This window comes from Ursus arctos, unplaced genomic scaffold, assembly GCF_023065955.2.
Source record: "Ursus arctos isolate Adak ecotype North America unplaced genomic scaffold, UrsArc2.0 scaffold_8, whole genome shotgun sequence".
NCBI lineage: Eukaryota > Metazoa > Chordata > Mammalia > Carnivora > Ursidae > Ursus > Ursus arctos.
In genome coordinates this window covers 13,546,822-13,573,945 of record NW_026623100.1, presented here as the reverse complement: position 1 = coordinate 13,573,945, position 27,124 = coordinate 13,546,822, and the positions used below count along the sequence as shown (strand labels likewise).

Below are 27,124 nucleotides of genomic sequence, written 5' to 3'. Positions count from 1 at the left end.
TCAAAACCATAACAAAAAAATTTTTAATTTTAGGCACAGTCAGATGGGGGTAGGGAGTGAGGGGCTATTGAGTTAACACAGAGAAGGCCAGAGTCGTCTTTCTAATTGTCACCACGTAATTTCTGTTGGTGGTTTGGGAATAGAGTCAGGATTCAATATATACTGCATATACATGAGTATCATCAAGTCATTTATTTTTCTTTCTGAGGCAAACTGTGATCTAATGCATCATTTAGTTTCCTATGCACATCACTTTCCACTTTTAAAACTTAAAAAATGAGTTTTTATTATTATGGATGAACTGACACTTGGTTTGAAAAGATTTTATTTTTATATTTACTTTAAAAATCTTTACTACATATCCCCCAAAAGTAACATACACTTGAAACAACATGAAGAATAAAAGAGAAAAGGTTCATTTTTCCTCTGCCTCATCCCCTCAAGTCCAACTTTCCTAAAATACCCAATTCTGATAATTTGCTATCTATGCTTCCACAGCTTTTGGAATATCACTACAGTTTCTTTTTATAAAAACGAAATGACATTATACACATTACTCAATGCACTTAACAATACATCTCGGACATCCTCCCAGAGTATACAGCATATAACTCAATGCATCCTTTTTAATCATTGCATCATAATCCATGGTATAGATACACCATAATTTATCCAATAATTCCATTAGTGATGGTAACAGACTCATCAGACTGTTTCCAATCCAAATAATGCTGTAATCAACATCCATGTACACATGTCCTGATGTACTAGAGGACAGATATCAAAAAGTGGGACTGCTAGGTCGAAAGGAATAAAAAATGATACGTCAATTTTTTAAAAAACTTTGTATATGTAAAAGGTTTTATATACACAAAAATAAAGAGAATAGGAAATAATGAACTCCCATTTACCTATTATTCAAGTTTAACAGTCGCCAAATTTTAATGTTCTGTTTTTCCCCTTACCTGTGAAATTTAAACAAGTCCCGTTTTAAAAGTCTAGTCTCCATGAAAGGTTCTGAAAGTTTATTAAAATGCTTTTTGGAACACTAGTTACATAAGAACCACCAGCATTTGTATCTTCTTTAGTATTGTACGTACAACTTTAAAAAAAGTCACCCATAATATTCACTTCCTCCCTCTACTAAGCTCTTCGCAATTGAGAAATAGCAGAATCAAAGCATCTAAGACAGTGGAAAAAGAGACTAGGGAAGATCACCCTAAAAGCATAAAGAGACCTTGAAAAGGAAAATATCAGGCAGGCATAGAGGTATATTAAGTGACAGAGGCAACAAAGAGAAAGAAAGGAGTAACATTAAGTAGATTTTTAAAAGCTAGCATTAGCTGGTAGGGAAAGTACTTAAGGGATCGCTGGTGGTCTGAGTGGGAAATTTAAGCAAAGAAAGAGCAATTCATGAGGAACAGGACATGCTATTTGAATGTATTTTAGAACTAGCTGCTTAAAATATATTGCACTGATCATCAGAAAGCTAGGAGAATAGCCACTTAGCGCTCAGGCAGCAAAAGATATTTGGAGGGAAAAACATCACCAATGTGTAACAAAGTTACATTTATTTCTCTTCAAATATAAGTAACATCCCTACTAAAGAAGAATATAGAATGTGTGCATATGTACACATATATGCAGAAGGAATACTACAACTAAATGTGTTCCTTGAAAAACAGCATGTAAAGAAATTTTAAATACACTAGAGATAAGGGCTATTTAAAGGAATCTTTAAGTAACTTTGTACAGTGAACATTCTATAAAATACTCATATCCTAATTTATTTAAAGTGTGCTTTCCTCTTTTTAAAATATTAAATTCCCTAATCCACAAAGCATTGATTGATTGTTATGCCAAGCATTGCACATACAGAACGAAACATCACTCCTGCTCTCTAGGAGCTTACAGTCTAGTGAGTGATTTAGACCAACTAGAATACAATGTGATATGTTTTAATGGTATATTTTTTTTCATTTAAATCTGCAGGAAAACACAAGAAGGACCACTGAACGGTAGCTTAGGAGAGTCAGGAAAGGATTTATAGAGCAAGTGCCATACGAGTTGAATCTTGAAGGCTGAAGACAGTAATTCAGAAATGAGGGAGAAAAGAATATCTACAACTTGTGCAAAGCTTGATGATACATCTCAATACCTTTAAGCTGGAAATATTTTTCTAGCACAGATTTGACAAGAACCATACGTGGTCTACTGACTGTGAAGTTTTAAAAATTTTATTCGATTCTAAGCTGTTACAGCATCTATGTGAGATTGCTGTGTGTGTGCACGTGTGTATAGGTACATCTGTTAAAGATGGGGGTTAAAGAACGTTAGTGAGAATCTACATATTAGCTTCCATGCCCTTCCTGCTACCCCACCTACAACAAAATAAGTAGATTTGCAACTAAAACAAGGGTTCATAAAGGCACGAGAAGATGACAGAAAAAAGCTGAATCTTTATGAGACCTTGAAATTTTATCTCCCACTCCAGACAGCTGGGCAACTAACTCTAACCCTTCTCCATCCTGGCAGATATCTTCCAGTCTAGTCTGCAAGAGTATAAATACTCCAAGTAAAAGAGTCTCTGGACTGGACAACATCAGCACAACAGAGGGAGGGCAGTGGCGGGTAAGGTAAAATATTTTTTAAAAGGGACACTGAGTAACTGAATGTTGACTCTTCTCCCTACCCAACTCCGAACATGCTAGCTGCTAGGGTATACACACTCTCCAAGGCAGTGGACTCAGAAGTGTTCTCTGGGAAATAGACCAGCTCAAAAAAAAAAAAAAAAAAAAGAAAACGTAAACATATGGACATCCAGGGTTCCCTAAGAGACAGCCAGATCATCCTACAGTGAAACCTATAATCAACAAGCTAGGCTATCACAGTAGTACCCAATTAGCTGTGTAGGGTACAACTCTTAAAGATCACCAGATATTTGATGAAAGCTTCTATCGTAAAAGACAGAGGCCAAAGAAAACAAATGGAAAAAGTAACTTGAAGGAAATGAATACAATAAAAAGAAAAAAAAACTGCCAGTAATATATTTAAAGAATTAAGAGAAGCAGGGGTGCCTGGGTGGCTCAGCTGTTAAGCATCTGCCTTCGGCTTGGGTCATGATCCCAGGGTCCTGGGATTGAGCCCTACATTGGGCTGCCTGCTCGGCGGGAACCCTGCTTCTCCCTCTCACACACCCCTTGCTTGTGTTCCCTCTCTCGCTGTCTCTCTGTGTCAAATAAATAAATAAAATCTTAAAAAAAAAAACCACTTTATAAAAAATAATTTAAAAAAACTAAGAGAAGCAATCAGGAAATATGAAAAGAATGCAATGGCAGGGGGAGCAACTAAGAAAAAAAGGTCATTATAAAATATAAAAATTAGAAATGAAAATTTTAACAGGAAGGTTGAAAGATACAGTTATAGAAATAACCTTGAGAGTAAAGAAAAAAGATAAAAATATAGAAACATGAGGGGAGTTAAGATGGCAGAGGAGTAGGGGACCCCTTTTTCAGCCGGTCCCCTGAGTCGAGCTGGACAGGTACCAGACCAGCCTGAACATCCACGGAATCAGCCTGAGATGCAGGAAGATACATCTGGATCTCTACAAATGAACATCTCCAGCACTGAGTATTGAGGTACGAAGCGGGGAGCCGCGAAACCGTGCACAGATATCGGAAGATAAACAGAAGGGGGAGGGAGCCACCACGTTGGGGCATCAGGAAGCGGTAGCCACCTGCACGGGGGAGCGGGCAGACTCGCAGACCGGCACCCGCGAGAGAACAGACTGAGACCGTGAGCCGGGAGCGCGTGCCACCAGACTTCTCACAGAGCTCCGGTGTGCTCACTGGAACTAGACTGAGACCTGGAGCTCCGGGAGCGCAGGGGGCGGCTGGCGGTGTTAGAAACACAAAGGACAGAGACGCGCCGGCCCTGGAAGTGAGGGCTGGGACCCCGGGTGTGGGGCGCACATCCCGGGATGCTGCAGGGTTGAGCAGCACCAACAGCAACAGAGTTAAAGTGGCCAGAACATCAGTGGAGAACGGTCCGCGATCCCTCTGTTCTGAGACAGAGGCTGAGATTCGGCCACTGCTGCTCTGACTCTCAGAAGAAGCACAGCAAACCGCCAGGGAAAGCCGCCAGAGAACAAAAGCCTGGAAATACCGGCTCACAGTGTGCCCATGCCCATCCCCCCCTCACAGGGGACATGGAGACTCTACCCAAACAGGGTTGCCTGAGTATCAGCACAGCAGGCCCCTCCCCCAGAATGCAGGCTGAAAAATCAAGAAGCCCACATCCCTAAGATCCCTATAAAACAAGGGCGCACGGCCTCGGTCCCGGTCAATAATTTGAGCTCTGGACAACCCCGCAACCTCTCCTCATCAGAATGACGAGAAGGAGAAATCCCCCCCAGCAAAGAAAAGACAATGAGTCTGTGGCCTCTGACACAGAACTAATGGATATGGATGTAACCAAATTATCAGAAATGGAATTCAGAGTAACAATGGTCAAGATGATGTGTAGACTTGAAAAAAGTATTAACGAAAATGTTAATGAGAATATAGAATCTCTAAGGGTGGAAATGAGAGCGAATTTGGCAGAAATTAAAAATTCTATGAGCCAAATGCAGTCAAAACTAGAGGCTCTGATGGCCAGGGTGAAGGAGGCAGAAGAACGAATCGGCGAATTGGAGGATGGGTTAGTAGAAGAAAAAACTAAAATAGAATCTGGACTCAAAAAAATCCACGCACAGGAATGTAGGTTACGGGAGATTACTGACTCAATGAAACGTTTCAGTATCAGAATCATCGGCATCCCCGAGGGGGTGGAGAAAAACAGAGGTCTAGAAGAGATATTTGAAAAAATTGTAGCTGAAAACTTCCCTAATCTAGCGAGAGAAACAAACATTCGAGTCCAAGAGGCAGAGAGGACCCCTCCCAAGCTCAACCACGACAAACCTACGCCACATCACGTCATAGTGCAATTCACAAATATCAGATCCAAGGATACAGTATTGAAAGTGGCCAGGGCAAAGAAATTTCTCACGTACCAAGGCAAAGGTATCAGAATTACGTCAGACCTGTCTACACAGACATGGAATGAGAGAAAGAGTTGGGGGGGGAGCATTTTTAAAGCTCTTTCAGAGAAAAACATGCAGCCAAGGATCCTCTATCCAGCAAGGCTGTCATTCAGAATGTACGGAGAAATAAAGACCTTCCAGAATTGCCAGTCATTGACCAATTTCGTAACCACGAAACCAGCCCTACAGGAGATATTAAGGGGGGTTCTATAAAAGTAAAAAGGCCCCAAGAGTGATACAGAACAGAAAGTCACAATCTATAGAAACAAAGACTTTACTGGCAACATGGCATCATTAAAATCATATCTCTCAATAATCAGTCTCAATGTAAATGGCCTAAATGCTCCCATAAAACGCCACAGGGTTGCAGATTGGATAAAAAGACATGACCCGTCCATTTGCTGTCTACAAGAGACTCATTTTGAACCTAAAGATACATTCAGACTGAAAGTAAAGGGATAGAATACCATCTTTCATGCCAATGGACCTCAAAAGAAAGCTGGGGTAGCAATTCTCATATCAGACAGATTGGATTTTAAACTAAAGACTACAGTTAGAGACACAGAAGGGCCTTATATTATTCTTAAAGGATGTATCCAACAAGTGGATATGACAATTATAAATATATATGCCCCTACCAGGGGAGCAGCAAGATACACAAGCCAACACTTAACCAGAATAAAGAGACATATAGATAAAAATACGTTAATAGTAGGGGACCTCAACACTCCACTATCAGCAATAGATAGAGCACTGGAGCAGAAAACCAACATAGAAACAAGAGCTTTGAATACCATACTCGATGAGTTGGACCTCATAGATATATATAGAACACTACACCCCAGAACCAAAGAATACTCATTCTATTCTAATGCCCATGGAACATTCTCAAGAATAGACCATGTTCTGGGACACAAAACAGGTCTCAACCAATACCAAAAGACTGAAATTATCCCCTGCATATTCTCAGACCACACTCTGAAATTGGAACTCAACCACAAGGAAAAATTTGGAAGAAACTCAAACACTTGGAGACTAAGAACCATCCTGCTCAGGAATGAATCGATAAACCACGAAATCAAAAATCAATTTAAACAATTTATGGAGACCAACGAGAAGGAAAACACAATGGTCCAAAACCTATGGGATACTGCAAAGGCAGTCCTAAGGGGGAAATACATAGCCATCCAAGCCTCACTCAAAAGAATAGAAAAATCTAAAATGCAGTTTTTATATTCTCACCTCAAGAAGCTGGAACAGCAACAGAGGGACAGGCCTAATCCACTCACGAGGAAGCAGTTGACCAAGATTAGAGCAGAAATCAATGAATTAGAAACCAGAAGTACAGTAGAGCAGATCAACAGGACTAGAAGCTGGTTCTTTGAGAGAATCAATAAAATTGACAAACTGCTGGCAAGACTTATCCAAAAGAATAGAGAAAGGACCCAAATCAATAAAATTATGAATGAAAAAGGAGAGGTCACGACCAACACCAATGAAATTGGAAGGATTGTTAGAAACTTTTATCAACAGCTATATGCCAATAAATTAAGCAATCTGGAAGAGATGGAGGCCTTCCTGGAAACCTATAAACTACCAAGACTGAAACAGGAAGAGACAGATTTTTTAAACAGGCCAATTAATTATGAAGAGATTGAGTCAGTGATAAACAACCTTCCAAATAACAAAACACCAGGCCCGGATGGTTTTCCTGGGGAATTCTACCAAACATTCAAAGAAGAAATAATACCTATTCTCCTAAAGCTATTTCAAAAAATAGAAACAGAAGGAAAGCTACCAAACTCATTCTATGAGGCCAATATTACCTTGATCCCCAAACCAGGCAAAGACCCCATCAAAAAGGAGAATTACAGACCGACTTCCCTAATGAATATGGATGCCAAAATCCTCAACAAAATCCTGGCTAATAGAATCCAACAGTACATTAAAAGGATTATCCATCATGACCAAGTAGGATTCATACCTGGGATGCAAGCGTGGTTCAACATTCGCAAATCAATCAGCGTGATACATCATATCAACAAGAAAAGACTCAGGAACCATATGATCCTCTCAATTGATGCAGAAAAAGCATTTGACAAAATACAGCATCCTTTCCTGATTAAAACCCTTCAGAGTGTAGGAATAGAGGGTACCATTTCTCAATCTCATAAAAGCCATCTATGAAAAGCCTACAGCAAATATTATTCTCAATGGGGAAAAGCTGGAAGCCTTTCCCTTAAGATCAGGAACACGACAAGGATGCCCACTCTCGCCACTATTATTCAACATAGTACTAGAAGTCCTTGCAACAGCAATCAGACAACAAAAAGGGATAAAAGGTGTCCAAATCGGCAAAGAAGAAGTCAAAATGTCTCTCTTCGCAGATGACATGATACTCTATACAGAAAACCCAAAAGAATCCACTCCCAAACTATTAGAAGTTATAGAGCAATTCAGTAATGTGGCGGGATACAAAATCAATGCTCAGAAATCAGCTGCATTTCTATACACGAATAATGAGACTGAAGAAAGAGAAATTAGGGAATCCATACCATTTACAATAGCACCAAAAACCATACGTTACCTTGGAATTAACTTAACCAAGGACGTAAAGGATCTATATTCTAGAAACTATAAATCACTCTTGAAAGACATTGAGGAAGACACAAAAAGATGGAAAAATATTCCATGCTCATGGATCGGAAGAATTAACATAGTTAAAATGTCCATGCTACCCAGAGCAATCTACACTTTCAATGCTATCCCGATCAAAATACCGAGGACATTTTTCAAAGAACTGGAACAAATAGTCCTTAAATTTGTATGGAACCAGAAAAGGCCCCGAATCACCAAGGAACTGTTGAAAAGGAAAAACAAAGCTGGGGCATCACAATGCCGGATTTCGAGCTGTACTACAAAGCTGTGATCACAAAGACAGCATGGTACTGGCACAAAAACAGACACATAGACCAATGGACAGAATAGAGAACCCAGAAATGCACCCTCGGCTCTTTGGGCAACTAATCTTTGATAAAGCACAAAAAAACATCCGGTGGAAAAAAGACAGTCTCTTCAATAAATGGTGCTGGGAAAATTGGACAGCTACATGCAAAAGAATGAAACTTGACCACTCTCTCACGCCATACACAAAGATCAACTCCAAATGGATGAAAGACCTCGATGTGAGACAGGAATCCATCAAAATCCTAGAGGAGAACATAGGCAGCAACCTATACGACATCGGCCAAAGCAACCTTTTTCATGACACATCTCCAAAGGCAAGAGAAACAAAAGATAAAATGAACTTATGGGACTTCATCAAGATAAAAAGCTTCTGCACAGCCAAGGAAACAGTCAAAAAAAGTAACAGGCAGCCCACGGAATGGGAGAATATATTTGCAAATGATGCTACAGATAAAAGACTGGTATCCAAGATCTACAAAGAACTTCTCAAACTCAATACACAAGAAACAAATAAACAAATCAAAAAATGGGCAGAAGATATGAACAGACACTTTTCCAATGAAGACATACAAATGGCTAACAGACACATGAAAAAATGTTCCAAATCATTAGCCATCAGGGAAATTCAAATCAAAACCACACTGAGATACCATACCTTACACCAGTTAGAATGGCAAAAATAGACAAGGCAAGAAACAACAATTGTTGGAGAGAATGTGGAGAAAGGGGATCCCTCCTACATTGTTGGTGGGAATGCAAATTGATACAGCCACTCTGGAAAACAGTGTGGAGGTCCCTTAAAAAGTTAAAAATTGAGCTACCCTATGACCCAGCCATTGCACCACTGGGTATTTACCCCAAAGATACAGACGTAGTGAAGAGAAGGGCCATATGCACCCCAATGTTCATGGCAGCATTGTCCACAATAGCCAAAGCGTGGAAGGAACCGAGATGCCCTTCAACAGATGACTGGATTAAGAAGTTGTGGTCCATATATACAATGGAATATTACTCAGCTATCAGAAAGAACGAATTCTCAACATTTGCTGCAACATGGACGGCACTGGAGGAGATAATGCTAAGTGAAATAAGTCAAGCAGAGAAAGACAATTATCATATGATTTCTCTCATCTATGGAACATAAGAACTAGGAAGATAGGTAAGGGAAGAAAGAGATAAAGAAAGGGGGGTAATCAGAAGGGGGAATGAAGCATGAGAGACTATGGACTATGAGAAACAAACTGAGGGCCTCAGGGGGGGGGGGTGGGGGAATGGGATAGACTGATGATAGGTAGTAAGGAGGGCATGTATTGCATGGTGCACTGGGTGTTATACGCAACTAAAGAATCATTGAACTTTACATTGGAAACCGGGGATGTACTGTATGGTGACTAACATAATATAATAAAAAAACAGTTTAAAAAAATATAGAAACACAAGATGAAAAGATAATTTTGAGAATCTGTTCAGGAAATGGAAGGTCCAGACAGATGTCAGCAAAAACTGAAGGAAGGAAATCATTAAAGAAATAATTCAAGAAAATTTCTCAGAAGTGAAAAAATATGACTTTTTAAACTGAAAGTGCTCACCAAATGTTCAACGCAATGTTTAAAAACAGAGCCACACCGAGGTATATCTTAAAGTTTTAGAGCACTGAAAATAGGAGATGATTCTGTCAAATTACAGAGAGAATAGATTTTACAAAAAGATGAAGAATTAGAATAGCATTAAACTTCTCAAATGCAACACTTGAAGCTCCAACACACTGCTGTAAGACTGTGAAAAAGAAACTCTTTTAAATTCTATCATTTTATATACAACGAAAGTATCACAAGGTCTCAAAAAAATTATTTCCCTTACTTTCTCAGGAAGCCACTAGAGTTCATAATCCTCAAAATGATGGAGTAAACAAAAAAGAAGTCATGGGATTTGGGAAATGATATCCAATAAAAAAGAGAGGTGAAGAGAATCCCCAGGATAATAGTGAAGGAAGATTTCAGGATGAAAGGTTTATAGCAGGCCTAAAGAGGAGACCAGGTCAGAAGGCATCAAAAAAGACTTCTTAAACATGAAATGGATGGTCTACATATGGATAATTTTAAGTGAAGATATATTAAAGATTAAAAATATACAAATATTTTGTGTCCAGAGACAATACGTTCAACCATTAGATTTATATTTAACGTAATTAGAAGTAAGTCAAGCCTTATTCTTGCCAATATTCTAAAAATTGTTATCAGAGTCAATTCTTCATTGATGAAGCAATGTAGTTCTTTTTTTTTTTTTTAAGAATTTATTTATTTATGCGACAGAGATAGAGTCAGCCAGCGAGAGAGGGAACACAAGCAGGGGGAGTGGGAGAGGAAGAAGCAGGCTCATAGAGGAGGAGCCTGATGTGGGGCTCGATCCCAGAACGCCAGGATCACGCCCTGAGCCGAAGGCAGACGCTTAACCGCTATGCCACCCAGGCGCCCCGCAATGTAGTTATTTTAAGGTATTTTAAGAAGATGTTTGCTGGTGAGATTTAAGACATAATTCACAGATCATCCAAGTACCTGGATGCATGAGACACTGAGATATGTATCCATATTTTAATACACAGTAGTTTCTTCAACATGTGGAGAAGAATGTTTATTCCTTTGTGGTAGTTCAAAGTTGAGAAATCATTTGTGAATTGAAAATGCAGGACAGCACATAATAGGTTAACAAAAATACTTGTTGGGATTGCTCTGTCTTTTCCAATCTATAAACAAGAAGAGGCAAGTGAAGATAAAGTTAACCATATATGTTACATATATGCAGAAATATACACACAGGTACACACACAACGTACATTCACAAATATTTAAAATTCCTCCTGTGGCTCTACATTAATTTTCAGTTTCAATTTTTTTACCATATTTCACAATTTTAATTCAAACGGTTAAGTTTCAAAAATATGTTTTCTTAAAGGTATTGGCTGCTGACAAATACTGTAAATAGTATCAGCTTATTTTTTATTAAATAGAATGACAGAAATATTTTATAATAGTTGTTGCCATTCTTAGAAAGTAGGGACAAAAAATATTTCCCCAAAATGAATAATTAACCTGTTGAATTAAAAAAGGCTTATTCACGGGAATAAAAGGCAAAGCCTAAGTAATATAGTCAATGACATTGTAATAGTGTTGCATGGTAACTGCTGGTAGCTACATTTGTGATAAGTACAGCATAATATATAAACTCGTGGGATCACTACGTTGTACATTTGAAACTAACGTAACATTGTATGTCAACTACACTCAAAATAATTATTTTTTTAAAAGTCCTATTCAAAAAGAATTTACAAGTATTTAATAAGCTTTGATAAACAAAAAGACTAATCAGAATTGACTTTTTTTTTTTTTTAAGATTTTATTTATTTATGTGACAGAGAGACAGCCAGAGAGAGAGGGAACACAAGCAGGGGGAGTGGGAGAGGAAGAAGCAGGCTCCCAGCGGAGGAGCCCGATGTGGGACTTGATCCCGGAACGCCGGGATCACGCCCTGAGCCAAAGACAGATGCTTAACGACTGCGCTACCCAGGCTCCCCAAGAATTGACTCTTCTTAAGTAAATAACTAAACAATCTGAAAAATATACAAAGACAAACATGTCTTCAAGTTCTCCAAATGTATAATATGTAACAGCGGTTGCAAATTCACATGTCCATGGGTGGAGTGGTAAGGCTGCAAAATGGAGAATGTGCTCAGACCCAGGAAATAATAACCATGTGAGCTGAGTGAGACTCAGACTGCGAGAGCATTATACTTCTCTAAGAGAATACTGTAGTGAATTTTCCTATTTTCAAATCTTGGCAGTAATTCATTTTTCTGATTTAGCTAATTTTTTTCATTAGCTAACCAAAACATTCATGTGTTCCGAATTTGACTTCTATAGTCTGTGGGGCTTGTACTATATGTCCTCTAACACTGAGACCCAGATTTACCTCTCTGTTAGGAAGAACAGTAGATCAAATACAAATACACTTGTATAGAACGGATGGATTCATGTGGATGTGACTAAGGATTCAAATGATTCAATGCATACTTGTTAAATACCACTTGAGCCAGACCTTGTACAAGTCACTATGGTGGAATAAAGAAGTATGACTGGATATAAGTAATTAATGTAAGCTTCCAATCTTTCTCTCCTTCTTTGTCTTCTAAAAATGGGCATATAATTTATCATCCAAACCAGGACATTTGACATTTCTGGGAGTGAAAAGAGCTCTGTTAATAACTGGGCTAAGAACAGATGTAAACTGGGACCATGCCAGACAAATCAGGCTGTACAGTCACCCAACCTAAGAGAAACTGGTCTGCTTCAGTTTCCTCCCCTCTGCCTACCCCAGGCGCACACTGTCCAAGGAGGATCCTGCCTTGTCAGGCTAACTCTTCAGTACTGTGACAGAGAATTGGAAGGAAACGGGGTAAAAAGGAAAACGACAGTTGTCTTTTTGATAGAAAGCATTAGAATTGTTTTCTAAGATTTTTCTGTTTGTATTTAAGAGGTGCAGAACCAGCAGCAAAGTGGGATGGTTGTGGATGGGTGAGGGAAAAAAAAGAAAAGATAAACTGCTAAAGAATGCATGTTATTTTCATGTCATTTAATCGAGAGGGATAAAACACTCAAGTGATTTGAAAATCCTTTTGTTGCATGGACTTAAGACTAACATCCTCAAAGACTGAACCAGAAAGGACATGGTTTTATGAATATTACAGAAGTATAAGATACCGTCCCTGCAATCTGCGGGGGAGAGGGGTAAATTCTACTTCAGGAGAAAAAGATTAAGAAAGAATGTAATATAATACAAAATTGAGTGCTAAAGTATAGGATACGAACTACAAACCTGTAGGACTTAAGAGAGAGAGAGAGAGAGATCAAACAGAGCAATACGAATCCATCTCTCCCTTCTTATTGTTGTCATTTCTTCTCCTTAAAAGGATCCAGGGACAAGCACAAGCAGAGGGGTTGTGTTTTACATGAATATATGCTACTTCTCAATTGTTCATAATGACAGTCCAATTAATCCCCACTAAATTCTGATTGGGTTGTCAAATATTAAAACCAAAGTCCGGGATTAATCAAAATACTATTTTTCTTTCTTCGACTATCACATAATCAAAAATGATTATTTAAGTTGTAATTCTGGATTCCACCACATCTTACAGTCAGAAACAAAGGGACCCCTGATAAATGGCAATGGCACAGAAGTCTGGCCTCCAACAACATGAATGGGCAAAAGCTTCAAACACACCATGAATTTACCACTAGGAGCAAAGACTGTACCTGACCAGCATTCTAGGACAAGCAGATGATGAGCATGTGGAAGCATCTACAACATACAGAATACATCTATGTGTTCCAGCTCATATACACAGAATGATCTGAAACTTTTTCTTATTCCTCCCATGAACTGTCCCCAGCTCCCCAGGATAAAACACGGATAGATTCAGGGATAGGAGTGGAGGAAGGGTGAGAGGGAAGAACATGAGAAAGATGAGATACATATGCACAAACACTAAATTCATTCAATCATCAAATATCTCGTCCACAGCAAGCATTGAGAGAGTAGCATAACACACATAGGCCATACAAGTGTCCAAATATCCATAATTCCCTGTGGAAAGGCCGGCCACAAGCCAAACAACTTTGCTAAAGACAAGAATATCCTTTCTGCCAAACTTTTCGTGGGACTTATGTTTATGTTAAGCAATCCTTAAATATCACTATAGCATAAGCTTGAGAAACACACTGAGTACCTCAGAGAAAGGGCTATGTAAAAACACAAATCACTAGTTCTATTGTATTATTGTGCAAAAAAGCAGCAGTTTCCGAAAAGGAAAAAAAAGTGATATAAAACAAAACCCACATTAGGTTTCAGACTATTAAAAGAAAATGCATTCTTTTGCCCCATCCTCACTCCCCAAATCCCCACTCCATTAGATTGTCAACTACCTCTCAGGAACCCTACAGAGCCCATTTCCAGTGACCTTTAATCAGTCTCCTCTGAGACACAATCCACTGGACAGAATTCTTTTCCATTTGCCAAAGTTATTTTCTAGCACTCCAAGTTACCATTTTTAGTTCCAATTCTTACCGTGAACTTTTAAAATTCATTTCTCGCCACTTTGGGGGAAATGCTACCTTCAAGAAATATAGAATAGTTATAAATTCCTGTGTAAAAACCTACTAAATATTAAGTTTTAAGCAAGTTATCTTTATCTGAGTATCAGTTTCCTCATCCCTTGCAAAGTTAAGAAGACTAAGTGGGAATAATATTCACAAAGTTCCTGACAAATCCTATGGGGAGTGCAAAAAAAAATGACGGAAGAGAGAAAAAGAAGTACTACTCAGTATTTGGTCAGAGGGGGGAAGGAAAAAAGATTTGTTTGGCATATATCTCTTCTGCTAAAACTTGGAGGCACCTAAATTAGGAACATTCCATCAACGACTTAAGAGGGAAAAACTAGCAAGTTTATGGCAAAGATAATGAACCACATTCCAGTGTTACTGCAGTGATAAAGCATAACGCATGTGACGAATCTAGAAGGGATTACAGGGTTTATTCATTCTTTTCTCATGATAGCAGCACCTCCTATTATCAAAGAGTATCATTCCCACTCTAATTTTTTATTTCAAACAAAATTTTGAGTACAGTTGACAATGTTATGTCAGTTTCAGGTGCACAATAGTGATTCAACATGTTTATAGGTCATGCTATGCTAACTACATGGATAGCTCCCATCTGTCACCCTACAATATTATTATAATATCACTGACTATATTCCCTATGCTATGACTGGAAGCCTGTATTTCCCACACCCTTTTACCCAATTTGCCCACCTCCTCACCCCCCTACCCTCTGACAACCACCGATTTGTTCTTTGTATTTATCAGTCTGATTCTGCTTTTTCTTTGTTCATCACTTGTTTTGTTCTTTAGATTCATGTAAGTGAAATCACACGGTCATTTGTCTTTCTCAATCTGACTTATTTCACTTAGTATAATACCCTCCAGGTCCATCCATGCTGTCACAAAGGGCAAGATCTCATCTTTTTAATGGCTGTATAATATTCTGTTGTGTACATATATCACATCTTCCTTATCCATTCTTCTATCAATGGACACTTGGGTTGCTTCCATACCTTGGCTATTATAAATAATACTGCAATAAACACAGGGGTGCATACAGCTTTTCAAACTAGTGTTTTCACTTTCTTTGGGTAAATACTGAGTAGTAGAATTATTGGATCATACAGTATTTCTATTTTTAATTTTTTGAGGACCATCCATACTGTTTTCCACACTAGCTACACCAGTTTACATTCCCACCAACAACACACGAGGGTTCCTTTATCTCCATATTCTTGTCAACACTTGTTATTTTCTTGTCTTTTTGATTGTAGCCATTTTGACAGGCATAAGGTGTTATCTTGTTGTGCCTTTGATTTGCATTTCCCTGATGATGAGTGATGTTGAGCATCTTTTCATGTGTCTGTGGTCATCCGGATGTCTTCTTTGGAAAAATGTAAATTCAGGTCCTCTGCCCATTTTTCAATCAAATAAAAATTTTAAAAGTGAACTAAAACAAGAGGTCTTCTAAACGTTCCTTCCCTGGTAAATAGTAATAACAAATGAGTAGGACTCTGTTTATGACTTAGGGACATACTTACCCAATATCGTGTCAAAAGAAAAAACTGCCCTGACAACTATGGAGCTAGGAAGTCAGATAGCTGGAGATACATGGGTAGGAAAACTACCATGTAAAAACCTAGCCTACCCTCCAGAAATCTTTCCTAACCTACCCTCCCGAAGTCTTTCTCACAAAGACTTCATACTACATGTACACTGTGATTTTCAAGAAGGGCAAAGTGCCAGGCGCCTGGGTGGCTCAGATGGTTAAGCGTCTGCCTTCAGCTCAGGTCATGATCCCAGGGTCCTGGGATCAAGTCCCACAACGGGCTCCCTACTCAGCGAGGAATCCGCTTCTCCCTCTCCCTCTCCCTCTGCCCCTCCTCCTGCTTGTGCTTTCTCTCTCTCATGCTCTCTCTCAAATAAATAAATAAAATTCAAAAAAAAAAAAAAAAAGCAGGGCAAAGTGCTAAATCCAGTGCCAGTGATGCGTATCACCAGTTCCCCACTGATTTGGGACCTATGACAGTCTCAAGGCCACTGACCATTACCCTTGCGTAAAAACTATATAATGCATTGAAACTTAAAATTTATTTTTTAACAAAACTTATAAATTATCTATGCCCAAGCCAAATATTTTACAACTGACGGAGCTTTTAAGCTTATTTATACTCCCCCGACCTAATATGGGGCTAGAATGAGTTGATCTCTGATTTCTTATCTTGTAACAGTATTGGGAGACTAATACATTGACATCTAACATGGTGTGAGCTCCTTGGAGAAACATGCTATTTTAAAACAAAATATTTCATATTTTTTCACTGATAAAATGAATTGCTCCTGTTTTCCACAGAGCTGTCCTTAGCTATTTGAGATTTTATCACAGCTTTCATTCAAAAAAATTAATACTCAATTTGGAAGTTAAAGAGTACCTATTTTCTTTTTCAAAATGAAAAGAACATTGCTTACTCCAGTTATAAAACCAATATGTGCCATAAAAAAAATCAAATGATACTGGAAAGTGTGAAGGAGAAAGTAATAATCACCCGTAACCCTACCCCAACAAAACATGATGAACATTAAGATATAGTTCTATGCATGTACATACATACACATATACTTAATGGGTATCTATGTATTTTGCAGAAATAAGATCATATTCCCTAAAGCGATTTTTTAACCTAATATGACTTAGAGATCTTGCGCAGCTATATGGATTATCCATAATCAACCAGTCATCTAAAATTAAAGATTGTTGCTTTTTCCAATTGTTCTCTGTGCTACAATGAATTCTTTTACCTTCCATCTTTCTATAATGGTTTCATTAGTTGTTAGAAAAGCAATTATTAGTCAAAATGATATGGATACTTAAAATTACGAAAAACATGCCAGATCACCTCTAAAAGTGGAATAATTTACCCTCCAACCAACAGTAGTTGAAAAGACCCATTTTTCTATAATTCACCGATTACTGCCTATCTTCTCTCATCTTTGCCTTTTTGATGAACAAAAATGATATCTCACGGTTTTAATTGCATTTCATTACTTCATTCCTAGTAAAATAATCATTTGATGTGTTTGTAGAGCATTGGTATTTCTTTTGTGAAATAACTTGTCCTAATTTTTGTCTATGTTTTGTCTTTTTCTTATAGATTTCCGGTCTGTTTTTGCTATTGTTTTGTGGGAGCTCTTTACTCAACAAAAAAAATACGTCTTAGTCTGCATATGTGTCACAAATAATCAGTTTATCATTTGTCTTTCAACTTTTTTGATGCTTTTTAAATCTTTCATCAATACATTTACCTTTAAATTCATGGGGTTTGGGTCACACTTAGAAGGCCCTTCCTTATTTTAATATTATAAAATTATTCATCTGAAATATCTAGGAGTGAGGATTTTTACTTAGTTAATCCAACTTAAATTTATATTGGTACATTACATAAAAGAGAGATTCAGCTCTGCTATTTTTTCTAAGTTTCTAATCAATGGTACCAGACACCATTTGTGAAAGTATCCATCCTTTCCTCTCCTACTGAAATTCCATCTTCATCATTTGATAAATCACATATATATGCCTTTCTGAACTCTCTATTCTAAAACTTTGCTTTGTATGTGTATTTCTGCACTGACACTCACTGTTTTAATTACGGAGCTTTGCACCATGTTTTCACATAACAAAATAATGTAAAAATATTAAGAATGGCACACACTAAAAAATATTTCCTATCTTGTGTTATTTTCCACTCTCAAATATATTGAAAAGGTTAAAGAAAAACAAGACAGATGATATTAATGCTAATACACACATAATCTACACAGAGCTCTCACATTACCTGATATTATGTTCACTACACTGTAAGTTATTGTTTCTTATTCAATCATAATAAGGAGTTAAGGTGTGTTCAAAGAGTCGCCTAGACAGCTAGTAAATGGCAAAACCAAAAACCTGAACTTCATATTCCATGATCCTTCCATGAACTCACTAAGTTAAAAATAAAGCAATTGTCTATAAAAGCCCAAATTTCTCATTTTTTAATCAAAGTACCTTATCCACTGTATATTCTATACATACACCTGTATATCTACATACACACGGATATGCGCAATGTATTATACACATATACACATACATGCACACATCCACTTTTATTTGAATGAGGAAAAAAGTTTTAAATCTAAGCTGATATACCTGAAGCTTTTTTTTTTTTTTTAAAGATTTTATTTATTTATTTGACAGAGAGAGAGAGAGAGAGCCAGTGAAAGAGGGAACACAAGCAGGGGGAGTGGGAGAGGAAGAAGCAGGCTCCTAGAGGAAGAGCCTGATGTGGAGCTCGATCCTAGAACGCTGGGATCACACCCTGAGCCAAAGGCAGACGCTTAACGACTACGCCACCCAGGCGCCCCATACCTGAAGCTTTTGATATTCCATCAATATTACAGGCTTAACTATGTAACACAATAAAAATGAAACAAAAACTAAAAACTTGGACTATATTTCCTGACAGATGGTTACCTTCTCTTGGTTTCCCAAATGCAGTTAGAATACATAAGATCCTTAGGTAATAACTACTACTAAACCGAAAGAGATCTGTTTTGCATACATCACAAGACAAGTCCCATTCTCAGACAATAGGAAGGATCTAGAAGCAGGAGACTGTAGCTGTGTGCATTAAAAGTCCAGGTCAGCCCTGGGATTCACTGGGGGGAAAAGAATTACCATTGTCACATGTAGGAATATACAAGGCAGAGGGTCCACAAATTTTTCCAGGAGACTATGAGATACCAACCACCCTGTCATGTAGCCCAGCCAGGAGAAAAAAGATTTTTTTCAAAGAATGGCAGAAGGGGTCTTACCAATACATTCCCCAAATTTAAGCTGCAGTGTTAGCCGGGAATCCTGATTCACAGTAGGTTACTGCAGTGCTATATTATTATTGACTTCCTACCCTTTAAAGGTTTATACATATTATACTGCACATATTGTGCACAATAAATTGGATAAGAAGTATCACCTCATCCTCTCTGTCAAATGAAGGATGATGTGCTGAAAAAAAAGTCCAAATGAAGTTATTTATAACCCCAAGCACTGATGAGATTTTACAAATACCAAATAGTTATATTATATACTATAACAACCAAATTTGAGTCAACTAAGCCTTGGAGAGAATCACATTTTTAAAAAATTCATTTCAGTAGAGGAAAGAGATGACTTTGGAGAAAGAGAAAGTGGGATTGGAAGAGACACAGCATAGCAGGGCTTCTTTGATTAGAGGGCAGGGACTTGCCGGAAAGGAGACTGTGCCCACAGGGAAAACAGAAGCAAGCGATCAGCTCTGGTGCTTGCAGAGTAATCCCTTGTTACCAGAGTATTCAAGTGACCTGTTATGTGAAACACAGAAGCAGCCAGCACTTCGTTTGAGATGAAGGATGCCATCCTATATTTCTCCCTAGGTAGCAGGATGGCACCTCTTTCCAGGCATGATGAATCAATAGCAGACATAACCTCTCCAGAGAGCAGCTCTGATATTTACAAAGGAACTAGGTTCTAAAGTAGTAGAACCCAAAGAATGAAATATGCATACCTATTCCTAAATAGAGGTAAGCAAAAAGGGAGCCTGGCTTTCAAAATACTGTGTTTTCCACAATAGCAAATATATTCTATGAAGCAATGAATCATTATGCCGAAATGACTGTATGAGATTCATTTTTAATTTCTTCTTACAACATTCGAAGGAATTCAAACTCTGAAAGGATAGCTCAAAAATATAAAACACTTTACAGGTCATACATTTAAAAGCACAAAATGCTTCTAAATAATAAAGGTAAATATAAAAAAATATTTTCTAATATATCAGGAAATAGGAAACTATCAAGAAGTTTCATTTATTATCCAAAATTACGGGGATGTACTGTATGGTGACTAACATAATATAATAAAAAATCATTAATAAAAAAAAAAAAATTAAAGATTTTTCCATATCTTTTTGGTTAGAGAACAAATTCAGAAAGTAAGACTAAACCTCTCATCTTTGAAAATTTGCAATGAAAAAAATCATTGTTTGGTTTCAACAATTAACTTAAAATTGAGATTAATGGTTCTATTAAACCATGAATATATTTTGTGTGTGTGTATATATATATATAATTATACACACACACATATATATACACACAAACCCATATGTGTTTTGTATATATCCACATATCAGGTTTTCATAACTATACAATATTTTAGTTATTTTTTTCTATTATCAGGAAGTTTTATTAACCTGGAAACTATTCTTGAAACAAATGAATAATTTCATTTATTGGTTCTCTCACAGTATTAAAAATTTTTCTCATTTAAATATCTTTCAGTGTACCATTGTGTACTACCACAGTGGTGATTTAGGCATAGATATTCTTATATAGAACTCTTGCTGTCAAGATTAACAAGATCAAAAGTATTCCCTTATTTAAAGCCAGAAATATAAAAATTAAACTGATACTTAAAAACAAACGACCAAAAACAAAACAAAACAAAACCCTCAAAAATAACTCAGGAAAATCCTTTTTTTATATTAACGAATTGCTGAATATATTGAATACATGAGAAATAAATCAAATGGAAATTTTTAAGCATACATCTTCGTATGTTTACATGGTGAAAACTTACAGTTATTTTTCAAGTTATTCCAATTATATTGGGCTGTGAGACAGAATTATGATTGTGGCGCCCTCTCCTGGGGTTTCTAGTCACAAACTCAACCTAATATCACTATCGGTGTAAAATCAAACATTTGGGGCATCAAGCGATAAATCACTTTTTCAGTCACTGATCACTTTAAGCCTTGGCAAAGATTATATAAAAGTTATCATCAATATTTACGCTATTGTAACAGGATTTTACCAATTTATCATTAAGTAAAATATCAGTATAGATTTTTCTTTTAAAATAAGAGGATAACAAAAGTTACACCAAACGTTTTAACAGGTTTTACTTTTGTCACCACATCTATCACTTGGCAATATATTCAGGTTTTTAATGCAACATTTGTGACAAGATATTTTAATAAATTACTACTCTGGTAATCTGATCTATTTTGTTAGTTCAATCAAAATAAAACATGAGAACAGCCCTTAATAATATTATCTTCATTATCAGAAAAAGATGGAAAGACATTTTAGAGGTACTCATCACCAGTAATAATTAATATATAGCTTCCATTTACTGAGTGTCAACTATGAGGAATAAAGTGTATGTTACACGCTTACTATATATTCTATCCAGTTCTAAGAGATAATATAAATTGATATAAATTGACATAATATAAATTGCTCAAGATGAATTTCAGAGCCAAGATTCAAATGTAGATAGGTCTCATTCCAAAGACTCAAACCTTTCCACCAAACAATACATCAGTGAAAAAATAGCTTTTGCATGCTATTTTTCCATTTGTCAATGTAACAACTGGGGGTGGATGAAGGTGGTGTGGAACAAATTGATGAGAAAAATGTCAGAGAAGGACAAGACAGTTATTCATGTATAAAATAATAGCATAGACCTTTAGGAATGTATTTTTATTTTACATAATGCTGCCAGCTAGTGGCCCTATTTCATACTGAGCCACTGGGAACAATGCTTGATCTTTACATCACTGAATCAAAAATTCCACATTTAACATTCTAGGATCACGTTCCTAAATTATACATGCATAAGCCTGACTTAATGTTATTTTACCTTACCCTAGAACTAAAGGAGAATGTCTTCTCAACCACCACTAGCCCTAATCCCCAATAAAATTAGATATGCCTAAGTGTGAAAGAATTTAGCAAGTGCCAACATGTAGAAACTAAAAGGTACACCTGTCACTATCTATGAAAAAGAAACCCATATTTAAATATTTTTGGATAATTTGGGGATACTTATAGATTCCTTAGTGACAAAATATATAATTATTTTTATATATAATCAAAAGCTTGCCATATGTGGGCATAAAAACAAAATTACTGCCTGAGTATTGCTGAACATTATTCTGTGCAGATCTAAAATCAGAGGACATCTGATAGAGTAGTACTGTTAGCACAGTATGTTATTTATTTTAGTTCAGAGAATAGTTCCAGCTATGTAATTTCCTTTAAGAAAAAAAAGTATTTGAGTACAATTTTTACATTTAAAAAGGTCATATTTAAAAGATAAAATAAAATAAAAATAAAAAGGCCATATTAAACTGATAATTCACTAGCTTAAGAAAAATATCTTATGTAACACACATGAAGAAATACACAGCTCTGATCATCATACATTGTTTAACACAGAGATATAAAGATACCCCTGGCTGATTTCTTTCATCATATGACATGATAATTATTTAAATGATTCTCTCAATGGAGAAATCTATCACGACAATCAGAAGCTTAGATGAAAAGACAATGTTCTATAATATAATACGGCATAAAACAAAAACCTTCTGGCATTGTATTAACAGCAAGGAAAACAAATGTTCTGGTTTTATTCCATAGCGAAAAAGAGAACAAGCAGGAAGTGGAAAAGAAAGTACCCAAAACACAACAAAGAAGAAAGAGACAGCCCATCTGTTGAATTAACTGAGAAGGTCAAAATGGAAACAAGAAACAAAAGGGATAGTACTAGAGAGTCCAGTGTTCCTTCTGACCTACATTCTGTCTCTCACACACACACACACGCACACACGAACCCACACGCACACTCACACACACAACTGCAAAGTGTAAAAATAGCCTTATCCCACTTCGTAGGTGCATCTTATATGAGGCTAACCTCACAACTAAAAACAATGAGAGTTTATATTACACATACACATATGCACACACATCACTATAATAAATATTAGTGAGAAAAACACTAATTATAAATTCACTTTTTAAAACATTAAAAATATTTCCACAAAGGGAACATATAACTTACAAACATTTCCTGTATTGTCAAAGCTGGTAAGAACATCTTCAACATTCAAAGATCCATTATTATGCCTAGAAAGGAATAAAGCATTTTCTTTAATGATTCTGAAATAATAACATGTATTAAATTTTAAAAAGCTGAGACTGTGGATTGTGATATACCCGCCCAATACTTATAAACCCTTCCTTGTTATATTTTCAAAACATTTTCTGCCCACTAGAGGGAGAAGGAAAAGAAATAACAGAATACATTTCTCAGAATATTTGATGTAATGATATTCTTGATGATTAATTTACATTTGAAGTGTTAGTAAATAATTTTTATTGTTGTTTTAGCTATATAAAGGTGAGGCAGATTATTAAAAACAAAACAAAACCTTACCTTTGAGAATCTCAAAAGAAAAATAAATCATCGACCTCCAGAACCACACTCAACAATAAATAGATTTCCTCTATACCAGCCCAACAAATTCAGAACTTCAGTCACAAAGAACTAACCAACCTTCAGGTCTGCACAATCCACAATTAGAAGGTTCAAAATGTCAGGGGGCAAACTGTTCTGTATCTTTTTCCCAGTAACCTTAATTCCACTCCCTTTAATTCTAATTTCTATTCACTTGACAGTCCCTGAAATACCTATTTTGATCACTGATATTTTATTAATACTTACAGAAGTTGCTATTCTTCATATACAAATGGGCCCAAATGTCAATAGGTCATAGGGTCTGAGATACTTTTCCAGTGGTGATTAAAAAAAAAAAATCTGTTGGGGCGCTTCAGTGGCTGAGTCAGTTAAGCGTCCGACTCTTGATTCCAGCTCAGGTCATGATCTCAGGGTGGTGAGATCAAGCTCCAAGTCAGGCTCTGCACTGAGCGTGGAACCCGCTTAAGATTCTCTCCCTCTATTATGCTAAGTGAAACACGTCAATCAGAGAAAGACAATTACATGATTCCACTCATAAATGGAATTTAAGAAACAAAACAAAGGATTATAGGGGAAGGGAGGAAAAAATAAAATAAGACGAAATCGGAGAGGTAGACTAACCATAAGAGACTCTTAATTATAGGAAACAAACTGGGGGTTGCTGGAGGGGAGGTGGGTAGAGGGATGGGGTAACTGGGTGATGGGCATTAAGGAGGGCACGTGATGTAATGAGCACTGGGTGTTATATGCAACTGATGAACCACTGACCTCTACCTCTGGAACTAATAATACACTGTACGGGGCGCCTGGGTGGCACAGCGGTTAAGCGTCTGCCTTCGGCTCAGGGCGTGATCCCAGCGATCTGGGATCGAGCCCCACATCAGGCTCTTCTGCTATGAGCCTGCTTCTTCCTCTCCCACTCCCCCTGCTTGTGTTCCCTCTCTCGCTGGCTGTCTCTATCTCTGTCGAATAAATAAATAAAATCTTTAAAAAAATAAAAAAATAAAAAAAAATAATAATACACTGTACGTTATTTTTTCTAAAAAAAGATCCTCTCCCTCTCTATCCTTCCCCCAACCCCACTCGCACTCTCTAACAACAAAAATTTTGCTAACGCATCTACAATCTCCTACATTCTCCCTTATATGAAGGGAGTTCATTTACAGCTGTAGTTCTTACGGATGTTATAATAGTTGATAATAACCATTAATAACACACAATACAATTTACTGCATCAACACCACTTTGTCATTAAACTTATCATAAATGACATATATTGCTATGGACTGAATTGTGTCTCCCAAATTCATATGCTAGAGCCCTAATCCCCAGTACCTTATAATATGAGTGTGTCTGGAGAAATGGCCTTATTTAAATAGGTGATTAAGTCAAAATGAGGTCGTTCGAGTAGTCTTAATCCAATATGACTGGTGTCCTTACAAGAAAAGGAGGTTAGGACAACAGAGCATGTGCACAGGAAACAACCATGTGAAGAGACAGCGAGAGAACAGCCATTGTAAGTCAAGGAGAGATGCCTCAAAGGAAATCAAACCTGCAACACCTTGATCTCGGCCTTCTAGACCTAGAACTGTAAAAAATATAAATTTGTTGTTTTAATCCAGGCTGTGGCACTGCTTTTGGGAGCCCTAGCAAATTAATACCTTTAGTAAGAGAAGACATGTAAACTGTATTACCCTTTGCAGAAGAACTTTTAATTTCTATCATACAGACCCAGTTCTTTGATAGAGTGACTAAGTGAGATTGCAAGAAGTTATGTGCAATCATCACTGGCCAAATAAGCATTGGGCTCATCAGTATCATAATCTAAGAAAACAAAGTTAACAATGTGTCACCAAGAATACAAGATTCTACATAGAGATGAGGTTATGTACCCTACCATGGAAAACTACAGTATACATGTGGGAGAACAAGAATGAAAAAAGGACAAAGTATTTAATATCTGAAATGCAAGATGAAGCTATTAAAATGATCAGCATTGTGGCACAGAACTCAAAAACCTTTTTCATAAATATAAAAGCAATATACAATTCCTTCAAGAAAAAAAATGCTCCTAATCCTATCATGCAGAGACAACCACTATTAATATGTTGGAGTATAGCCTTCAAATTTATTCCATGCTCATACTTTCATTAAATAACTGAGATCACACTGTCCACAGTCTTGCAATTCATGTTTTAAGATATTATAAACAGTTTCCCACATCACTAAGTATCCTCCTGCATTATGAATTTAATGGCTGCCAACCAGCTGAATGAACGACTATGGGCACCATAATTTACTGAAGCAATGTTTTATGTTGGATTTTTAGTTTATATCCAGTTTTGTACTATTTACACTAAGTATCCTTGCAGAAATATCATTGAACCCATTTCTCATTACTGCCTTAGGATAAATGCCTAGAAGTTTCTCAATTCAGGGTGAAAGAAACATTTGAAATTAAATATATATTTTGAAAAATGTTAAATATCTCTAAAAAAAAGAAACTGGGATAATTGAAGTGAAATGCACACTTAAAAGTTAAAAAGCATTATTCAAAATAAAAAAGCGTGATTTCTCAGAGTTTTCACTGACACAGAACTCTTGTCTATTCTTGAAAACATTATCTCTTGATGCCAAAAAACGGAGTGTGCCCATGACATTTCTAAATGGGGTAGAAGTAGGGAAAGTATAAAACTAACCCTATACTCTAAATAACTTACAAAAAAATGAAGATCGTTTATCTATGAAGTCTAGAAATCCTAAAAGAAGGCATCTCATGAAAGAATAATGTCAGCAATCATTGTCTTCAATAGCATAAGAATTAGTGCTAATTATAGGAAAACTCTCATGCATACAATGTGGTAAAGACTCAGTTTGATTATTTCAAGTTTCCTTTCGTTTGTCCCAAACTCAAGGACTACTTTTGGTTCACTGAGTCATCTACTTTATTGTGTCGAATCTATAAGATCTTGCTATCCCTAATTTTTCAATAGTTTACCTAGGTCCTGCCCGGACAATGTGGTTAGATAGAAAAGTACTTACAAGGAAGGGACCTTGAAACTGCAATCTTAGAATTATACTGGAATTAATATTATGTAACAGTGACAATTTTTTGCCAACATATCAAGGTATAAAAAGTTCACTCCATCTTTCTCCTAAACTCCAAAGCTCTAACTTATTTCCCAAGCCCTTAATAACAATAGCGATCATAAATGTTCTCACCACAAAAAAGAAATGGTAATTATGTGACATGACAGCGGTGTTAGCTAATGCTATGGTGATAATCATTTGGTAATATGTAAGGTAATATTATACATCTTAAATTTATACAATGTTCTATGTCAGTTATAGCTCAATAAAGCTGGGGAAAAAATCACCAATTGCCAGTTTCTTCTCAAAGTCAACCCATTTTTTTCACAAGTACTTTAAGCTATCCTAGAACTGAGGACTTTTGAGTTTTTCCCAAGAATGGCCTATGGAGTAAGAAGGACTAAGGAGTAAGTCACTGGGGCAGATAATTATTTGAAGAGGGGGAAAAAAGCTACTAGAGGAAAAGTCTGAAGTCTAAAGATATCAAGA

The 27,124-nt window shown here is 36.8% G+C and overlaps 1 protein-coding gene across 3 annotated transcripts in view; it reads right to left on the bottom strand.

Moving 5' to 3' along the window:
• Positions 1 to 27,124, bottom strand: part of CAMKMT (calmodulin-lysine N-methyltransferase) — a 382,790-nt gene that overhangs the window by 342,115 nt on the left and 13,551 nt on the right. For all 3 annotated transcript variants that reach the window (XM_026486725.4, XM_057308990.1, XM_057308989.1), the window contains exon 3: positions 23,129 to 23,193. In XM_026486725.4, coding sequence (XP_026342510.2) covers positions 23,129 to 23,193 — 65 coding nt within the window. The remainder of the gene's footprint in view (positions 1 to 23,128; positions 23,194 to 27,124) is intronic.